Here is a 22,159-nt window from a genome sequence, read left to right as displayed (position 1 = left end):
CAGGTGAAGTGAATACAATGGCAGCTGTCAAAGGGGGAGAGGGAGGGCGGTAATAGGCAGCAAGTGATTACTCAGTTCTTGTAGTTGTCGTGTTGGAAGCCATAAAAATGGGCAAGTGTAAGTATCTAAGCAACTTTGACAAGGGCCAAATTGTGATGGCTGATGACTGGGTCAGAGCATCTCTAAAACGGCAGGTCCTATGTGTGTTCCCGGTATGCAGTGCTTAGTACCTACCAAAAGTCCAAGGAAGAACAACTGGTGAACTTGAGATAGGGTCAAACTCATTGATGTGTGTGGGGAGCGAAGACTAGCCCGCCTGGTCCTATCCCATAGACCAGCTACTGTAGCACAAGTTGCTATGGGGTGCATAGCCGCAGACCGATCAGAGTGCCCATGCTGACCCATATCCACCACATAAAAAGCCTGCAATGGACATGTGAGAATCTGGGCCATGGAGCAATGGAAGGTTGCTTGATCTCATGAAGGTGTGTGAGCATTATTTACATGGGCAGGAGATGGCACCAGAATGCACTATGGGGAGAAGGCGAGCTGGCAGAGGCAGTGTGATGCTCTGGACAATGTTCTGCTGGGAAACCTTGGGTCCTGGCACTCATGTGGATGTTACATTGACATGTAATAATAATAATAATTTTATTTATATAGCATTTTTCTCCATCAAGACACAAAGTCGCTTTCCAACTTTAGAAACTAAGCACAGGGGTTTAGTATTACAGAAAGAAGAAAACAAACCGAAAACAGTCAACATAATCGGAGCGTTGGATATAATGCAGGGTTGGTGGAGCCATTTTGGGTAATAACTTCCAATGGTTATATATCACAGGTCAGCTTTGCAGCATATTTTCGCTATTGCGATCCGTGATAGATCGCAGCTGCAATGGCATTTGCGTGCAGATCTGAATCAGGCCCTGTATCCCAACATTTTTACTTTAAAATAAAGATTTCCTCTATATTTTCACCTGCTCAGGTGAGTGCACACAAAGAAACCCTGCAAATTTCCTAGTTATTTTATGGACAACAGATAGAACAAACGGACTACAACATTTTTGCATTGCTATACTGGATTGGCCAATAATTACTTTTTTGAGAATTATACTCATTTTTATTTATTTTTTAGCATTTTTCAGTTGATAGCATATTTGAATTAATGTATTTTTCATTTCTGGGCATCAGAAGATGTAAATAGGCAAAATTAGAAATATAATTGACATGTTGCCCTTTTCACTATTTGTTCATACTTGCTTTTCTCTCCCGGTTTGTCCAGGAGACTGCAAAATCTCAGGTGTTTGACCTAGATGTCCAGAAAAGTAGGCCACCCACCACTGATGCCATGACTCCTGAGTGAAATGGATGGTCATGGGTGGTTTGATGATGTGATTTGTGCCAAATTGCTTCATCATAGCCATGATGATGTGATCATGGCACTATGCTCCCCACTATGCATCTGCTAGTCCCATGCAACCAGGATATCAGCAAGTATGCTTATATGTTTGGTCTTTTTTTGTTGCTGTATTATAGCTTCCCTCATTATCCAACTTGTGTCAGGTGAGGAAAAAGCTAGTGGGCAATGTGGCATGTGAAAGAAAAGCTGATGAAAGGGGTATTTAAAGAAAAAGCTAATATACAAATTAAGCATGTGTGAGAAAAACCAATGAGGAGGGAGTATGTGAAAGATAAGGAAAAGCATGTGGGTAGAAGGGCATGAGAGAGAAAAGCTGGTGGGCTGAGGGTAGCATGTGTGAGAGAAGAGAAAAGCTGGTAAGCAGAGGGTCATTAAGAGAAAAGCTGGTGGGCAGGGGGCATGTAGAGAAAGACTGGTGGACAGAGGGGCCTGCAAGAGAAAAGCTGGTGGGCAGTCTATATTTTGTTTCCTAGTAAAAAAACATTTTCCAGATTATTTCTTTCTTTTGCTTACATTTCCTTTTCAATTGTAGTTCAGGCAAATAGCCCAGAAGAATCCAACAATCTCAATTGTATATACAATGGATTTATCACAAACACACAATGGAGACAGTCATTTTGTGAATACACCAATATTCAAGATAATTTAGTATATGAATTCATTAGGAAATAGTATCTATATCTATATATATAATAGTATCTCTGTATGATAAGCGAGAAAGTGTGTGTCTGTCTGTCTGTCTGTTTGTCCTTTATGCACAGCCAGAGTTGTGTACCTAGCTCCACCAAATTTGGCATGGTTGTGTAGTTTGATTTTGCATAGGTTTCAACTTAGTCAGACCCACACACTGTCACACAATCCCATAAAAATGGGACACTAGTAAATTACACAGGTTTTGGGGCAGAGGGGCTGGCTTCATACAGGGATGTAGTCGGCATCCCGACGTGCGCGATGCTGATTGTCAAAATACCAATGGTGGAATCCCAACACCGTCGGGATCCTGGCTCCAGAATCCCAACCGCCGGCATCTCAAAGGTTAGTATTGGGGGTCAGGGGAGGGTTAGATTTAGGGTGTGGGTTTAGGGTTAGGCACTAGGGGAAGGGTTAGGCACTAAGTGGGGAGGGTTAGGTTAAGGATGTGGGAGGGGTAGGTTAAGGCCCCTACACACAGAACAATATTGCTAACGATCCGACGCATCGGAATGACCAATTGTCAATATTGTTCCGTGTGTATGCACTATATTGTGCATTGTGCACTCCCGTGGGGCTTCCACATAGCCTGATCTTTTGAACATGCAGAAAGATCAGGCAATGTGGCTGATGATCCCATGCAGCGCTATGTGGCGGGGGCCAGCATATCGTATGTTAACCCTATCTGGATCCCGGCGTCGGGATTCTGACTGCCGGGATCCCAACTGCCGGCATTCCATATCCATACCCTTCATACATACACTGTTACACTCTCATCTCTTCCAAAGTGCTGTGTTATATCACTTTTCCAACAGCTGCATACGTGAAATACAGAGTTAGTCAGCCCTCTGTGTTTGCATGATAAACTTTGACATTAAACATTGTGCAGTATTAGCTTTTCACTCACTGTCTCATCTTGCAGCAGCCGCCCGGGGGGTCTTAGCAGAGTGCCTGGCAACTTAGCACTCTGTTCATTCAGACTGTGGACAGATAAAATCAATCCACAATCTTTGATCCAGGCAAAGTTTAGCATACAGAGATTACAAACAGCAGGGGAGATTGATCGCAGCCACACAGTGCCACTGCGAGTGGGCCCCCTTCTGTCCGGGAATGGGATTCCAGTCTCAGTATTCCCCCCCTGATGGCAGCCCTGCTAGACATGGTCTTCAATGTTGGCCTGCAGAGCGATTTCAGGTGGTGATTCAGCTGCGGACACAGTGACAGGGATCACGCAGATTCCTGATTATCTGGAATCTGCGCATGTGCCTAATCCATACTGTGCATGTGCAGTACGGGTCTGCAATCCCACACACAGTCCGGCAGCAGACTGTCAGTGATTGAGTCATGTTTCCACCATTGGGGGGGGGAGTGGAGAGGCCAGGATCTACGTCGGCTGACAGAGATTTCCTGGCCTCTTTTACTCATCTGCGGCGGCCGACTTGCTTGACCCCATGGTCACTCAGCCAGCCGAAGGGATCGCAGATGATCTGACGCAGCTCAGATCAGTAATGCATGAAGGGGGCGTGACGCATCCTGCTGCATTACCATATTACAGCTATCTCAGCTATCGCAGCTGCTAACATGTCAGCAGAGCCGTCTGCAGGTGAATTACCTCCTCTATATGTATAGACTGTATATTACATTACAATGTGGTATATTTTAGAGACAGGTTCTTACCATAACAAAAGTATTTATTGTATAAATTTTATATATTTTTGAATTTTTTCAATACAGGTTGAGTCTCCCATATCCAAAATGCTTGGGACCAGGGGTATTTTGGATAACGGAATATTCCGTATTTTGGAATATTTGCATTTAATAATGAAATATCTTGGGAATGGGACCCAAATATACATACAGAATGCATTTATGTGTTATATACACCTTATACATACACCCTGCAGATAATTGTATACAATATTGTCAATAATTTTGTGGCTCAAACAAAGTTTGTGTACAGAAATGAAATTCATTAATGTTTCATATACATCCTATACACAGAGCCTGTAGGTCATTTTATACATTATTTTTAATAATTTGTGCCTTAGACAAAGTTTGTGTACATTGAACCATCAACAATCAAAGATTTAATTATCTCAGTCATGCCAAAAAAATTCTGTATTTCGGAATATTCAGTATTTTGGAATATTTGGATATGGGAGACTCAACCTGTATACAAATTGTAATGCAACTTCTATTTAAATGTCTTAGTGCTATCTGCAGTGGCGTAACTAGGGTATTTGGAGCCCAGGGCAAATTTGAAAAGGGAGCGTCAAAAAAATTGGGCGTGGTCACTTAAAAATGGGGCGTGTCAACATGACACACCCCTTTATTTTCAAACTGAACATTCCTATCCATATGCACCTTAACCCCAGTAGTACCCCTTATACAGTACCCCCAGTATGCAGTTGTGGTCCCTCTCATGCAGGCCCATAGTCGTGCCCCTTATACAGTATCCCCAGTAGTGGTCCCTCTTATACAGCCCCCAATTAGTTCCCCTTACTCAGTACCCCCAGTAGTGGCCCCCACAAATGCAGTGCCCCACGTAGTGTTCCCCCTTATGCAGTGCCCCCAGTAGCAGTCCCCACAATGCAGTGCGCCCAGTAGCGGTATCCCCTTATGCAGTGCCCTTTTATATAGTGCCCCCAGCAGTATTCCCCCCCATGCAGTTTTCCCAGCAGTGGTCCCCTTATGCAGGCACCCTGTAGTGATCCCCCCTATCTAGTGCCCCCTGTAGTGGTCCCCGCAGAGCCCCTAGCAGTAAGCCCCTTATATAGTGCCCCCAGCAGTAGTGTCCCCCCCTCCCATGCAGTGCCCCCAGTAGTGGTCCCCCTGATGCAGGCTCCCAGTAGTGACCCCCCCCCCTATCCAGTGGTCCCTGTAGTGGTACCCCGAGTGCAGTGCCTCTAGTAATACTAGGCCCATTTTAGAATGCCCCCAGTTGTAGTCCCCCCCAAAGTAGTAGTCCCCAGTAGAGTAGCCCCCCCCCCAGTAGAGGTCCTCCCAATGGCACCCCCAGTAGATGTCCCCCCCAGTAGTAGCAGCCAACCCCTCCCCCGTTGTGCAGATAGGTTTAAAAATAAATATATATAAAAATATACTTTCCTGATTCCACGCTGCTCCTGTCCGCGATGCCGCTCCCGCCCTCCAGTCCGCCCGGGCTGGTGCGCTCAGCATTATGGGACTGACGTCATGACGTCAGTCCCATTACCCACTGCAGGAGCCGGACGGATACAGGGAAGATAAGGGTTAATCCTATTTATGCATCATTATATGTTTAGAACTGCATTCAGTCTTTAATGTTATTATAAATTTGCTTTTGGCACTTGTAAGGCCTCTCATTTCTCCATCACCCTATTCACACTACAGATCTTCACTGCAGCAGTGACTGGGGACCGTGTCGCCGCCGGCAGGAGAAGGTGACCTTCATTCATAGATCATAAAGACCACACACTCCCGTCCCTTTGAACTTGTGTCTGATCTATTTTTGTTTCATTTTACATGCATCCCGGCTTTTCAATGTGTTCTCTACAGTGTTCTCCTCCTTGACTTTAAATACATATACTATTGGTTGCAATAAGAAATTATAATGCTCCATATGTACAATATTTGCATTATAAACATGATAATTGTGAATTCATTTAAAGGTTTTGTGTCAGAAAAATTAAACCTGATTAAATACTTTATTATAATTTAGATGTTAATGGGATGTTGATTTCAGCTGTTATCATGACTCTACCTGGAGAAAAAAAAAAACAAGAATATTTTCTTTTAGAGCAATAAGATCTGGCTATAACGACTTTCCTACATACAGTAACAATTTGTATTTCAGTCTATTAGTGGAACTGCAGATGAAACCATAAGAGACAAATACGTGTTTTAAGATCGGTAAATCGTTATACACAATAAATATCCCAGTGCTCTCTCTCACTGGTCTTTGGCTGTATAGGAATACAGTCTATGAAAATAAAATTGTTGTCTAAAGTAAAATAAAGTATTCATTTATTTTTTATATATGTTGGATAAACAGGTACAGTTATTATATTTGGTTCAAATATGAGTATTGTGGTGCTTACGAAATATGTGTAATACAACCATAGTTATAGTATCCTAGACTATTACCACAGGTAATAGTCTTATCAAGTACAAAAAAAGATTGCAAAATGAACGTAGTAAATTTACTAAGTGGGGGCTCGATTCTCTGTATACAAACAGTAATATACAAATATTCTGAAGTTGAATATCTTCAGAAAAAAATATATAAGAACCATACTGTATATTTAGTTATTAAATCCTCACAAAGCTATTAAATACTTAGGGGGAAAAAAATAGATACTATGGTGGCGATTCAATTGTTTTCGTCGGTGGCTGGTAGTGCCAGGCGCCCAACAGAGAGATTCAATTGTTGCTCCGTTAGGGTGCGAACAGCCGCCGGCTCCAACATTTTTGCTCAGAAATGTGCAATAAATCCCGTTTGGACGCCCCAACCTGGATTTTAGACGGGTTTTGAGGGTTGCAGCATAGTTGCTGAACTTTTGGCTGGGCCAGATCTGCACTGTGGGAGGCAAAGCTTGGTGGGCATGGGGGCGGCGGGTCTGAGGCGTGATGATGCAATTGTGTCATTGTGGCCCCTGCTATGCAATGCAGAGATTGCCGGCATTGTGGACTGGGGACGGAGCCATGATTATGCGATTCGAGAATCACGTCATCGGCCGCATTTGCCGCCCACTTCACTGTGGAAGTAGGCGGCCGGGTTACCTTAGCCCCCGGGAGACTTGTCCACCATTCCAGGTGGCCGAGAGGGCCACCAGATTTTTTTGGAGCCTCCCGGCCATTCCTGGAGGGCAGGCAAGTATGGGTTGCAGCCTAGTTGTGTAAATCAGCGATGTGACTCACAATGGTTATGGTGGGCAAGTGAAGGCTCTGCAGTCGTTAGGCACAGAACTTGTGGCTCTCCAGGTATTTTTGCTCTACAATTTGTGGGTGCCTTGTCAGTCTTAAGTGAAGTCACATTTCAGATGATAATTATTGATTTCCATTGGTTGTGCCAATACCCAACCTTTGGCTGGTGGGGCATTTAAGAAGTTGTAGCTCCACCATAACTGGAAAGCCACAGGCCTAAACAAAGTCAAAAGTGTTAGGATACAAGCACGCTACCACTAGCGGATAAGCTATTTTATATTAGGATACAAAATGCTAATAACAAAAGAATTCAGCAGCTTAATCATGTTAATTGTATCACAGAGGTAAGTGATATATTTTGGTTCTCTTGAAATCCATGCTATCTTTAAAAAAACGGTACAGCCCCATTCCAGTTAATCGCTGCTCCTTCCCATTTAGTTCTGATAGTCATCTCCAGAGAGGGGAATCTCTTTTCACGATCACCCTCATCTATTCTGTAGTGTCCTTCCCAGTGATGGGAGTGAGTATCTGAAAGATAAGACACCTATTAATTAGTAATAAATAAAACTACAATGCACGATTGTTGGTAAATTACAGCAGAATAGTGAAATCAAAGAACATAGTAAGATGACGCTCTCGTTAAGTTCTGTAACAAAAGCAAACTTAATATATTGGGTGTAATTTACAATAGACAGTAAGGGAGGATGGGCAGCAGACGTTCGCCAGGGCCCTCAACCAAGTCCGGGCAATTAGTACTAGGGGTGTGCACCGGCCACTTTTCGTGTTTTGTGTTTTGGTTTTGGATCTGGATCTTTCTTCGTGTTTTGGATCTGGATTGGTTTTGCCAAAACCACCCTTCCGTGTTTTGGGTTCTGGGTTTTGTGTTTTGGATCTGTATTTTTTTGAAAAAAAGCATAAAAACAGCTAAAATCACAGAATTTGTAGGTTTTTCTGCTCCTATGCTATTATTAACCTCAATAACCTTAATTTCCACTCATTTCCAGTCTATTCTGAACACCTCACACCTCACAATAGTGTTTTTATGTCCAAAAGGTTGCACCGAGGTAGCTGGATGACTATGCTAAGCGACACGAGTGGGCGGCACAAACACGTGACCCATCTAGGAGTGACACTGCAGTGGCAGACAGGATGGCAGTTAGAAAAACTAGGCCCCAAACTGTACATAATGCAAAGAAAAAAAGAGGTGCAAGATGGAATTGTCCTTGGGCCCTCCCACCCACCCTTATGTTGTATAAACAGGACATGCACACTTTAACAAATCAATCATTTCAGCGCCAGGGTCTGCCACACAACTGTGGCTGAAATGATTGGTTCGTTTGGGCCCCCACAAAACAAGCTGGCAATTAATGTGTCCCTGCACAAACTGGCTCTACGGAGGCAAGATGTCATCCTCATCCTCCTCATCCACCGATTCCTCACCCTCTTCAGTGTGTACATCCTCATCCTCACAAAGTATTAACTCGTCCCCACTTGAATCCACCACCACAGGTCCCTCTGTACGTTCTGGAGGCTGGTCTCCCTGGAAGAGCTGATAATTCATTTTGATGAACATCATCTTCTCCACATTCTGTGGAAGCAACCTCCTACGCCTTTCGCTGACAAGGTTCCCGGCTGCACTAAACACTCTTTCGGAGTACACACTGGAGGGGGGGCAACTCAGGTAAAATAGAGCCAGTTTGTACAGGGGCCTCCAAATTGCCTCTTTTTCCTGCCAGTACAGGTATGGACTGTCTGACATGCCTACTTGGATGCTGTCACCGATGTAATCCTCCACCATTCTGTCAATGGTGACAGTATCATATGCAGTGACAGTAGACATGTCAGAAATTGTTGCCAGGTCCTTCAGTCCGGACCAGATGTCCAAACTTGGTCCTGCCTGCCCTGCATCACCGCCAGCGGGTTGCTTAGGATACCTAAGTTTTTTCCTGGCAGCCCCAGTTGCGGGAGAAAATGAAGAAGGAGCCGTTGACGTGTCACGTTCCGCTTCAGCTGACAGTGTGTTCACCAGCAGGTCTTTGCACCTCTGCAGGCTTGTGTCGGCCGGAAAGAGAGACACCACATAGGCTTTAAACCTAGGATCGAGCACGGTGGCCAAAATGTAGTGGTCTGATTTCAACAGATTGACCACCCTGGAATCCTGGCAAAGCGAATGAAGGGCTTCATCCACAAGTCCCACATGCCGAGCGGAATCGCTCCGTCTTAGCTCCTCCTTCACTTTCTCCAGCTGCTTCTGCAAAAGCCTGATGAGGGGAATGACCTGACTCAAGCTGGCAGTGTCTGAACTGACTTCACGTGTGGCAAGTTCGAAGGGCTGAAGAACCTTGCACAACACGGAAATCATTCTCCACTGCGCTTGAGTCAGGTGCATACCCCCTCCTTTGCCTATGTCATAGGTGGATGTATAGGCTTGTATGGCCTTTTGCTGCTCCTCCATCCTCTGAAGCATATAGAGGGTTGAGTTCCACCGCGTCACAACCTCTTGCTTCAGGTGATGGCGGGGCAGGTTCAAGAGTGTTTGCTGGCGCTCCAGTCTTCGGCACGCAGTCGCTGAATGGCGAAAGTGGCCAGAAATTTTTCGGGCCACCCAAAGCGTCTCCTGCACGCCCCTGTCGCTTTTCAGAAAATTCTGCACCACCAAGTTTATTGTGTGAGCAAAACATGGGACGTGCTGGAATTTGCCCAGATGTAATGCCCGCACAATATTGGTGGCGTTGTCAGATATCACAAATCCCCAGGAGAGTCTAAGTGGGGTAAGCCACTGGGCGATGATTTCCCTCAGTTTCTCTAAGAGGTTGTCGGCGGTGTGCCTCTTACTGAAACCGGTGATACACAGCGTAGCCTGCCTTGTAACGAGCTGGCGTTTCTGAGATGCTGCTACTGGTGACGCTGCTGCTGTTGCTGCGTAAGGTGATACATCTACCCAGTGGGCTGTCACAGTCATATAGTCCTTAGTCTGCCCTGTTCCACTTGTCCACATGTCCGTGGTTAAGTGGACATTGTGTACAACGGCATTTTTCAGGACACTGAGGACACTTTTTCTGACGTTTCTGTACAGTCTCGGTATCGCCTGCCTAGTGAAGTGGAATCTAGACGGGATTTGGAACCGGGGACACACTACCTCCATCAATTGTCTAAATCCCACTGCACTAATGGCGGATACCGGACGCACGTCTAACACCAACATAGCAGTCAAGGCCTCAGTTATACGTTTTGCTTCAGGATGACTGCTGTCGTACTTCATCCTCCTCGCTAAGGACTGTTGGAGGGTCAATTGTTTAGTAAAAGTAGTGGTGTTCCTACTTCCTCTCTGGGATGATGAACGACTCCCAGCAGCAGCAGCAACAGCAGCAGCGGCAGCAGTAGGCGTAGCAATGCAGGATCCTCCGGAGGAATCCCGGATAGGAGAGTCAGTCATGCCAGTGATATGGCCTGCAGGACTACTTCCGATCCTGACTAAGGAGGAAATTGACGAGGAGGGAGTTGACGGTGTGGTTTGCAGGCGCTTGGATACAACAGGACAACGGGATTTAGGTGTCCCTGGACTGCTTACGGTCTGAGCCAAAGTTTCTGAACTTGACAGTAACTTTTTATGAACGCGCTGCAGGTGCCGTATAAGGGAGGATGTTCCTAGGTGGTTGACGTCCCTACCCCTACTTATTTCACCTTTACATATGGTACATATGGCAAGACAGTTGTTGTCCGGATTTGGATAGAAATATTGCCAGACCAAAGAGGTGGAATGTTTGGTCTTCTGCCCAGGCATGACCGTGATGGGCTTTTTCATCCCACGGACAACAACTGTCTCCCCCGGAGCCTGATTTAAACAAACCACATCACCATCAGAATCCTCCTCGCCAACTTCCTCCTCAGCGCCAGCTACACCAGTATCCTCATCCTGTTGTACTTCAACAGTGACATCTTCAATTTGCATATCAGCAAGTGGACTGTGGGTGCTCCTTTCAGCACTTGCAGGGGGCGTGCAAATGGTGGAAAGAGCCACCTCTTCCCGTCCAGTGCTGGGAAGGTCAGGCATCGCAACCACCACCACACTTGGACTCTCCTTGGGGATTTGTGATATCTTCTTAGAAAGCACAGTTCTTCGCTGTGCTTTTGCCAGCTTAACTCTTTTGATTTTTTTAGTGGGAGGAGTGCTTCCATCGTCATGTGAAGCTGAACCACTAGTCATGAACATACTAGGGATCGACCTTAGCCGTTCCTTGCCACTCCGTGTCGTAAATGGCATATTGGCAAGTTTACGTTTCTCTTCAGCTGATTTAAATGTCTTTTTCAAGGTCATTTTCCTGAACTTTGCCATTTGGGATTGTATGTGCCCTCTACTATGACATTGGGCATCGGCCTTGGCAGACGACGTTGATGGCATGTTATCGTCTATGTCATGACTAGTGGCAGCAGCTTCAGCACTAGGAGGAAGTGGTTCTTGATCTTTCTCTATTTTATTTTTATCGGAGAAAGTTTGGTCCTCCATTTATGTTATATCGATTTGATATATACGTGCGGCTAAACACAGAAAATAATTTTTTTTTTGGTTTGGACTGGAGTGTACTTTGTGGGTTACAGCACCCTTTAACGGTCAAGCCAGCCGGCCCTTTACTTATGACACAGGCGCACTCTTGGCACTACTTTGTTGATGCACGTGCGGCTACTGCGCACACAATTCACAAACACAGAAAATAATTTTTTTTTGGTTTGGACTGGAGTGTACTTTGGGGGTTACAGCACCCTTTAACGGTCAAGCCAGCCGGCCCTTTACTTATGACACAGGCGCACGCTTGGCACTACTTTGTTGATGCACGTGCGGCTACTGCGCACACAATTCACAAACACAGAAAATAATTTTTTTTTGGTTTGGACTGGAGTGTACTTTCGGGGGTTACAGCACCCTTTAACGGTCAAGCCAGCCGGCCCTTTACTTATGACACAGGCGCACGCTTGGCACTACTTTGTTGATGCACGTGCGGCTACTGCGCACACAATTCACAAACACAGAAAATAATTTTTTTTTAGGTTTGGACTGGAGTGTACTTTCGGGGGTTACAGCACCCTTAACGGTCAAGCCAGCCGGCCCTTTACTTATGACACAGGCGCACGCTTGGCACTACTTTGTTGATGCACGTGCGGCTACTGCGCACACAATTCACAAACACAGAAAATAATTTTTTTTGGGGTTTGGACTGGAGTGTACTTTCGGGGGTTACAGCACCCTTAACGGTCAAGCCAGCCGGCCCTTTACTTATGACACAGGCGCACGTTTGGCACTACTTTGTTGATGCACGTGCGGCTACTGCGCACACAATTCACAAACACAGAAAATAATATTTTTTTTGGTTTGGACTGGAGTGTACTTTCGGGGGTTACAGCACCCTTAACGGTCAAGCCAGCCGGCCCTTTACTTATGACACAGGCGCACGCTTGGCACTACTTTGTTGATGCACGTGCGACTACTGCGCACACAATTCACAAACACAGAAAATAATATTTTTTTTGGTTTGGACTGGAGTGTACTTTCGGGGGTTACAGCACCCTTAACGGTCAAGCCAGCCGGCCCTTTACTTATGACACAGGCGCACGCTTGGCACTACTTTGTTGATGCACGTGCGGCTACTGCGCACACAATTCACAAACACAGAAAATAATTTTTTTTTGGTTTGGACTGGAGTGTACTTTCGGGGGTTACAGCACCCTTAACGGTCAAGCCAGCCGGCCCTTTACTTATGACACAGGCGCACGCTTGGCACTACTTTGTTGATGCACGTGCGACTACTGCGCACACAATTCACAAACACAGAAAATAATATTTTTTTTGGTTTGGACTGGAGTGTACTTTCGGGGGTTACAGCACCCTTAACGGTCAAGCCAGCCGGCCCTTTACTTATGACACAGGCGCACGCTTGGCACTACTTTGTTGATGCACGTGCGGCTACTGCGCACACAATTCACAAACACAGAAAATATATTATTTTTTTAGCACTTGGGGGGAGCAACCCTGATGGACAGAGCACCCCCTGGACAACACTACAGCACTCCTTTAGGACTGGGACACTGCACAGGACTTTGGAGTGGACACAGCCCCTATGGAGAACTGACTGCACAACACAGTCCAGCCAGCCCCTATGGACTTTGAAGTAGTGGACACAGCCCCTATTAACAACAGCAGCACAGCACAACACAGCCAGCCCCTATGGACTTTGAAGTAGTGGACAACAGCAGCACTACACTACACTACACTACACAGCCCTAACTCCCACCCTCCCTCTTCACTGTCCACAGCCGAGTGAGAAAATGGCGCCGACGTGTGTACCTTATATAGGATCCAAAACCCGCGAGACTCGGAAGGCGGGAAGATGACGTTTTGCCTCGATTTCAGATCCGAGTCAGGCGGGAAAAGTCGAGCCTGACTCGGATCGGACCCGAACCCGCTCACCCCTAATTAGTACCCACTCGCCACCCCCTTTCAGCATCCTTGATTATCACAACATTCCACTGGAACACATATCCTATGTGCAAACGCACAGTTAAACCCACTCAACCGCATGTGTGGCTGACATGCATGCAAACTGTTAAGTATGCTTGACAACGACACATGCACAGTGCAAAACATCACAAGGCCTTTCCGCATAGCTGACTTATGTGGAACTCTGAATCAGCCCATTAAGCCTGTTATTGTGCTTACCATATGTCTCCATGCCTAAAATCAGGGACTTGCCCCATGGCCAAAAGCGTGAGCCTGGAACAGAACCCTGCAGCCAAGAGAGGCGTTTGGCTGCGCTTCCTTAAAATGTACCCAGCTACCTGGCTGCTCATGGCCACCTCTTTGTGACGTCATGATGGCACATGTTCTGAGGTTTGGCAGATGATGGGGGCTGACACATGGCACAAAGGTACCTTACTATGGTCCAGTCAGGCATTTCATCTTACAGTCACTGCAAGATAAGTGTAGCTAACAATGATCACAAATCCTGACAAGTCAGTATAGTGCCCCAGTAGTTAGGAACAGCTAAAGGGTACAAACCAATACTGGGCAGCTTTATTTTACACTGCAATGTAATTGAGTAGGATATGTTCCCTCCCAACTCTAAATGCATTTTAAATACCCACCCTCCCCAGCACAACATACTTTCCCAAGGACACCTTTCTAAAGCATTTGCTGGTACCTCTGAATGAGACCCACTGTGTGCAGATATTCATGTGCAATTTTCACAGCACCCGCCTGTTATTAATCAGTTCCATGAGGATCCTTACAGAAAGCACACACGAGTGTCTGTGCGTGTTTTCAGGAAAAGCTAGTGATAAGGATCTCATAAAAATAATTGCCCAAGTTCAGTTTATTTTAGATTTCTTAGACTTTACTGTTTTACAAGAAATACATGAATTTATTCTATCAGTGTGTGACTATATGATCAATACCTACCGATTGTCAGATGCGCTGTTTTGCTTTGGGTAAACTGCCCATTGTAGAAGTATAGATCAAATATATGTTCCATTTTCCAATCACATAAGAGAGATGTGTTTGTGCTAAAAAGAACACTGCAGGTCCCATTAATATTGCACAGCCAGATAGGAAACTTGGGTGTTTTTAGCATGCTTCCCACCTGCAGACACAACAAAATGGTTATATATGTCATTGTAGTGTAAGCACCTAGACCAATATAAATGATGAGTCAGTATGACATAGATTTCAGCAAGCTATAGACATCCCATCTATGTTGACCAAAAGTGGCAAGTTTGCCCTTACATTCTGCAATTCCACTGGACAGTTAGGTAATTTTACATCTAATTTGTCACAAATTGTAGTGTGTATGGAACCAAAACGATTGCCAAACCCAGTTAATAGGCCGTCAGGATCATTTATATATTTGCCGGGGCAGTTGGTAAATCTGGTTAGAAAATGCATCCATTTGATTGTGTATGTAGTCATCGTCTGATCCTGCTTAGTGTGCCCGGTACATGCAGCAAACAGTGACTCACACACCTGGGGAAGTTTGTCCTGTTCCATTTCCTCCCTGCTCCAATGTAAGTAACCCACATCACTGCGCATCAGGACTCCATGATGCTTCTGCTCCAGTTTCTGGTCATCCAGTAATTGGTCCCCGTTAAACACCTGTGGACTTGCTCTACCAGTTAGCATCAGGTTCAACACTGCCTGCAAGTAAAGCAGTTATACTTATAGAACAACCAGTTTTTCAGTGGAAAATACAGTTTTAAACATAGCACTGACTTTTCTAATGAAAACCTAACCTGATTTGCATCCCGAGAAACATGTGACCTCAATGAATGTATTACTAGTAACTGGTATCAAATATACAAGATTATGGGTTCTATTTACTACAATCCGCATATTGAATGCAGATGGTAGTGTGATATTATCGACTGAATTTGCATTGCGAATTCAGGCAATATCACAAGGATTTACTACAAATCCCTTGCAGGGACAGAGCTTGCGATAAAGCTCTGTCCCTGCGAATCCCCTCCGCACACTAGTCACGGTATTAACCAACTCCCAGTTACCGGGCTTCTACTCTGCACTAAAAGGCAGAGCAGGGCCCGGAGTCGGTCCCAGTGATCAGCTGTGTGGTCTAAACAGACCGCCAACTGGTAACCTGCAAGAAAAAAAAAAAAAAAGTAAAAAAAAAAAATTCACTTACCTGACTCCAGGGACCGGTGGTTGGGGCTCCAGTGATGACTCCCCTCCGGTCAGCTGGTCTCCCATGGTGCACTGCGGCCCGGTCATCAGGTGACCCGGCCCCAGTGCAGTATGGGATATCAGCTGACCGGAGGCATGGAAGACATCACCAGAGCACCGATGACTGCAAGTAAGTGCTATTAAGGGGGGTCCGCGGATCGCGGTGCTTAACGACGGGGCGGGGCTTAGCGCCGGGGGGCTAGCAGCAGCAGCCGGCGGAATGTTTTCTTATAGTTGCAGTGCAGTTCTTCCAGTAAAACATGGTGGAAAAGCTGTGCATCCGTTTACATACTCACCTGTCTTACGGCATAATTGCCCAGACAAAAATGCAAGAGATGAGTTGTCGTATAGTCCAGGTCTTGCTGAATCCTGGATAAAGAGAAAGATTTAATGTAACACCAGATAATGTAGACCCTCTCACCCCTATTATAATAGCTGCCTCTACAATCCCACTGCTCGCCAATAACAAAATAGCTGGAGCTGTGTTATATATTATGGTCAAGGATCCACAAGATGATTTTCTCTCATTTAAATATTAACTTTAGCAAGAACCCCTGGGAATTAAATTATTCCTCAAAATAATACATCTGATTAGACATTATTCGTATTCATCTTAGTAGATAATCACAAGAAATTGGAAATTGTCCACCATTGACCTCGTGGTTGAAGAACTTAAGAAATGGATGATAGTGAATGAGAAACTGACACATATTAATTGACATCCAGGCTGGATAATAAATAAATGAATAATGAAAGGATATGGAGGGACTGTGCACTGCCTATATTCTGATCAAAATATCTATTATGGGAATAATGCATATAACAAGCAATAGATATAATCTGTATAATCAGGGACAAATCTTTGAATGAAAACAGTCTCACCTTACAATTGTTCTGGAGAAGAGCAGACTGTACAGAAATAATATCACTCCATGACTCCCCTCATCTTTGAACTAGGAAAGAGATAATGGAATAAATAAGAGTCCGTAGTATATAAGGTATATACATTACTAGTTGTTGCCCGAAGCTTTGCCCACGATGAAATGTGAGGTGTTCTAGTTGTATTAAGGGCCCTGTCGCGGGAGTGACCCACATGACTAGCAGCGCTATACACAGTGGTGGCAGCAGCGCCTTCACTCACCACTCACACCAATGTATGTAGCCTATTCTATTCCAAGGACCGCAGGCCCAAAGCACCTCTCTCCCCACCCCTTACCAGCCGTGGGCACGGTGCCACATCTATCTCTTGTATTGGTAATGTCAATAAATGTAGTTCTTGTTATTGCTCAGCTTTAACTTAACGGATGAAGATGAAACAAAGTGCAGGTTATTTCTAGGAGATTCTTCTACAAAATGATGCATGAAAATCGATCTAGTAGTTTTTGTGCCAACTTGGAGCAAACCGACAAAGTTTTTATTATATTAGTATAGATCAGGGGTGGGGAATCTTTTTTCTGCCGAGGGCCATTTTGATATATATAACATTATTCGCGGGCCCAGTGCAGGCCACGACCCCTCTGTGTGAAGGCACACAAGGGCGGGGCCACAATCAGCGGTGATCACAGCAATGCCCAAAGCATACAGAGGATGCTCCCGTGGAGCTGTAAGGGCAGTGGTGTGACCGTCTGAACCGTCCTAAGGACACTCCATGCGGCACTGCTGTATAGATTCTGGCTGCAGTGTGCCATTCTAGGCACCCTGCTAGCCAGAAGAGGCTAGCAGAAGAAAGCTCAGAGGGCCAGACCAAATGATTCTGCGGGCCTTATGTGGCCCCCGGGGCAGGAGGTTCCCCATACCTGGTATAGATCAACAAATCAATGATCAGTGCTGCCTGCAGGTGGCACTGCTGCTCCAGACTTCTTGCTAGGAACCATTACTTTTTTGTTTTATGTGGTCTAATGGTCATTAGAAGAAAAGGGAAATAGACAGTATTGTAACGCTTATGTATAAATATAAAAGGGGATATCCTGAGCAAATCCACTTTAATCCTAACCAAAATATTTTATTCTTTCTAGAAGCCTGCTGTACTTACTGATACTTACATGTCCCAATACTTCACTATCTGATATAGACTTTCCAGAACTCCTGTCAAGCTGCACTGATTCACAGTTGAACTATTAATACTACAATAATTGTATAATTTACAGCTTAATACTTCTATTAAAATAATACTTGAAAAGAAAATTTCATTTACACACTGGTAGAATCCAGGCAAAGGGTGTCCAGGTAGGAGTCCCAAAATTAATCAGTCTCCCGGACATTCCAGAAGAAAGTGGCAGCTTTAAAGTGCATGTCAGCTGCACAAATTTGTAAAGTTATTCAGTATTCAGGAGACATGCTTTGGTGACATAACTGATATATTTTACTTAGTGACGTAACTAGGGTATTTGTGGCCAAGGGCAAGTTAAAAAACGGAGCCCCGCCAAGTATGTGCTCGTGCCTAAAAGTGGGCGTGGTCACATGCCCAATAGGTGTGGGCACTGGAAAATGGGGCGTGCCAACATGACACACCACCGTTTCTCATCACTCTGGGAACATTCCTTTCCATTCCATATGCACCTTAATGCCCCCAGTAGTCGTGCCCCTCTTGCAATGCCCACTGTACTAGTGCCCCTTATGCAATGTCCCCAGTAGCAGTGCCCCCTGTAGTAGTACCCCTTATACAGTGCACCCACAGTGCCCCTTATACATGTGCCCCCAGTAGTGCACCCTTATACAGTGCCCCCAGTAGTGCCCCCTTATGTAGTGCCCCCAGTAGTTCCCCTTATGCAGTGTCCCTCATACAGTGCCCTTTATACAGTGCCCCCAGTAGTGCCACTTATACAGTGCCCCTAGTAATGCCCCTTATACAGCGCCACTAGTAGTGGTCCCCCTATGCAGTGCCCCCAGTAGTGTCCCTTATACAGTGCCCCCAGTAGTGGCCCCCCTATGCAGTGCCCCCAGTATTGGTCCCCCTATGCAGTGCCCCCCTATGCAGTGCCCATTATACAGTGCCCCCAGTAGTGGTCTCCCTTATACAGTACCCCCAGTATTGGTCCCCCATATGCAGTGCCCCCAGTAGTGGTCCCCCTATGTAGTACTCCCAGTACTGCCCCTTATACAGTGACCCCAGTAGTGGTCCCCCCTATGCAGTGCCCCTTATACAGTGCCCCCCCTAGTGGTCCCCCTTATACAGTGCCCGTAATAATGGTCCCCTCTATGCAGTGCCCCCAGTAGTAGTCCCCCCTATGCAGTTCCTGTTATTTAGTGCCCCTAGTAGTGGTCCCCCCTATGCAGTGCCCCCAGTAGTAGTCCCCCTATGCAGTGCCCTGAGTAGTGCCCCAAGTATTAGACCCCCCCTGTGCAGTGCCCCCAGTAGTGGTCCCCCCTATGCAGTGCCCCCAGTAGTGTCCCTTATATAGTGCCCCCAGTAGTAGTCCCCCCTATGCAGCGACCCCAGTAGTAGCCCCCTATGCAGTGCCAGTACCCCTTACATATATAGGACAAAGAAACACACACAAAAAAACAACACTCCTCCGTCCTCCAGGCCCACTCTGCACTATGGGAGAGACGTCATGACATCTCTTCCATCACCCACTGCGGGAGCCAGAAGGTGGAGCTCATGAGTGAGCTCCAGCCTGGCTCTAACTGTGGGTGCAGCAGCCAATGAGAGTCTGTCTGACTCTCATTGGTTGCCAAAACAAACACACTGCCGCCGGGTAGAACGAGTATACTGCCCGGCGCCGGCGACAGTGTTTGTTACCGTGTAGTGCGCACAGAAATTAGTGTCCTGAACAACGGCCAGCAGTGCCCCCCCCCCCATACTGCCGGTCCCCTGCTCGACCCCACCTAGATACGCCACTGATTGTACTGTAATGAGTATTATATTACCTGCACAGTCGGTCATATACATATCACACTGCTAAATAGCTTGGTTTGCATCTATGCACCAGGAGGGACCAAGCGTTCTTTGGGGTGCCAACCTACCCTCCATTCTCATGAGACATCTCCACAAAAGTGTGACAAAGTGTGCAGAGAGGCAGAAAAATCTCCAGAATTTTGGGGAGTTCTATCAGACTTTCTGAAGTTTAGGCCCCCCTTCCACATCATGATATCATGGTTCTGCCTCCACTCCCTAGAATTGCCATCATTGCCTCACCTCCAGGCTCTCCCTCAGGTGGAGGTACAAAACATGTGTTTGTATGCTCTGAGAGCAAGTGGAAGTACACGTATTTGCCAATCTGCAATATGGAAGCTCAAAACAGCTCCTTTTGACAGTATAGGATGAGACCCAAACTATTTCTCTTCAGTCTGCGTAAACCTTTGCTCCTCAACCACCTTGACCTGCAAGCCCATGAATGAGAGAATTGTAAGTCACTAGTATAAACTGAGGTGCAAAGCAGGTCCAAAGCTGGTTTTGCACTGCATAGTGGACATTTTGCACTTTTTTAATTAGACTACATATTCATCTTAGAGATGGCTCCATACAGTATACAATATATATTAATTAGCAAATACAAAATAAAACCTTGGAATTTTAATTTGCAATTTAGTGTCTAAGGGCTAGATGTATAAAGTGGTGACTCTGACACTGAAATTTAAAATAGCAATTATATTAATGAAAAACTTGCCTGGTTTTGCTTCTAAATTATTGCTGTTTTAAATGTAAAAACTTTTGAGAATCAGTAGCTTGCTGCTAGTTAGTAAATCTAGCCCTAAACCTTTGCAAGGAAATAGAAAAAAATAGGTCTAGCTACAGTATGCTACATGGCCAAAAGTATGTGGACACTTGAATAACACACCTATATGTACTTGATGAATATCTCATTCCAATACCATGGGAATGGTCAGTTGTTTGTATCTTTGTTGCTATAATAGCCTCCACCCACCTAAGAAGGTTACCACTAGATTTTGGAACATGGCATTGGAACACCGCATCTATTCACCCAGAAGAGTATTAGTGAGGTTGTGCACTGATGTTGGGCTATGGGGATTGGTCCGTCATCGGCATTCCCATTCCTCTCACTCAAGTTCTTCCACACCAAATGAGACAAAACATTTTTTGATGGAACTCCCTTAGTTCAGCATTATCATGCTTAAACAAGATTTGCTTCATGCTTAAAAAGATCATGCTTAAAATTTGTTTCTACAAATTTGGAATTTATTTCTAGAATCTTATTGTATGCTGTAGCATTACGGTTTACATGGAATTAAGGGGCTCCTCTACCATACTTTATAGCTGTCAGCTCCCATTTGTGCAGGAAGTGACTTAGATATGTCCATCAGATGGTGGCACTCCAGTACTACAAAGTCCAATGGTGGTGTGATATAGGGGTATATTTATCAAAGTTTACTTATGGTCGATTTTGTGTGATTTTGCATTAGATTTGCATTAGATTTTGAAAATCAGTTACACAGAAATATACACATATCAGTGAGATCTGTGTGAAAAAACCTATTAAAACTTTTAAATAATTTAAAATAAAAACGACGTGAGGTCCCCTCATAAATGCACAACCACCACTGAGCTATTCTGAGCTGGTCCTGGTGGTGAAAATACAAGGGAAAAAATACGTAAGTGAGCCAGTTCTGGTTTTGGAAATACAGAGGACAAAATGAGTAATTTCCAAAACCAGCACCAGACTTTCTATCAGGGATGTAAGGCTGCAACCGTAAGACCCTTTCACCAGGTCCCCTGGCCAAAACATTATCACCTGACCTCTAGACAGCCCAGGCTGGGGATCTCTGGAGAGGTGAGGACACCCCCAATAAAGGGTCCCCCCTCTTCAGGGCACCCCAGGCCTGGGCTGATAAAATGGCACCCCTGTGCAGTGGGTGCCAGGAAGATTGTGTCTAAATATAGGTGAATTAAGATTGTATTTTACACGAGAACTAGAGGTCCCAGCAAGCCTCCCCGCATGGTACCAGCATGGGGGGCATTAAGGGCCGCTGGTACCTCTAGTTCACCTTCAAAATAAATATTAAAATAAAGACAAGACTCACATAATGTGCGCTGATACTGCTAAACCGCATAACGCCCCTTCATATATATCCCCCAGTGTTCCCAAAGTTTGTGTGGCTGACCACTTTGTGATGAAGTTATTGATATTCCTATATAATTCTATTTCTAGCTCTAGCAGGGCAGAAATGTTATTAACCTATATGAAAGAAGGCATCCTATGAAAGTGTCACATTAAGAACTCTTCAGTATGACCCATTCTACTGCTAAAGTGTGACTATGGAAGACAGTATGGCTGCGTGCTTGGTGAGAGGCACCTATTACCTATTAGCAATGGCTGTAGATGAAATGGCCAAACATCATTTTCTCCTGTTCAAGGTTAGATTCCCTTCATATATATTTTAATTGCTGCTCTGCTTACACTCATCAGTAATAAACTGTGTTCTCACTCTTTATTATAATGTTTAAACAAAGTGTATAGCAAACC

The 22,159-nt window shown here is 45.2% G+C and overlaps 1 protein-coding gene across 1 annotated transcript in view; it reads right to left on the bottom strand.

The window, feature by feature from the left end:
* Positions 1–6,135: 6,135 nt before the first annotated feature.
* MINDY4B (MINDY family member 4B) overlaps positions 6,136–22,159 on the bottom strand; it is a 71,301-nt gene continuing 55,277 nt past the window's right edge. The window contains exons 9-13 of the mRNA XM_088447655.1: positions 16,617–16,687; positions 16,031–16,103; positions 15,024–15,194; positions 14,463–14,643; positions 6,136–7,540 (exon numbers count right to left, since the gene is read on the bottom strand). Coding sequence (XP_088303781.1) covers positions 7,398–7,540; positions 14,463–14,643; positions 15,024–15,194; positions 16,031–16,103; positions 16,617–16,687 — 639 coding nt within the window. The 3' untranslated portion in view covers positions 6,136–7,397. The remainder of the gene's footprint in view (positions 7,541–14,462; positions 14,644–15,023; positions 15,195–16,030; positions 16,104–16,616; positions 16,688–22,159) is intronic.

Source organism: Taudactylus pleione, unplaced genomic scaffold (genome assembly GCF_031769625.1).
Source record: "Taudactylus pleione unplaced genomic scaffold, aTauple2 ptg000436l, whole genome shotgun sequence".
Lineage (NCBI taxonomy): Eukaryota > Metazoa > Chordata > Amphibia > Anura > Myobatrachidae > Taudactylus > Taudactylus pleione.
This window is presented reverse-complemented; position numbering and strand designations above follow the sequence as displayed.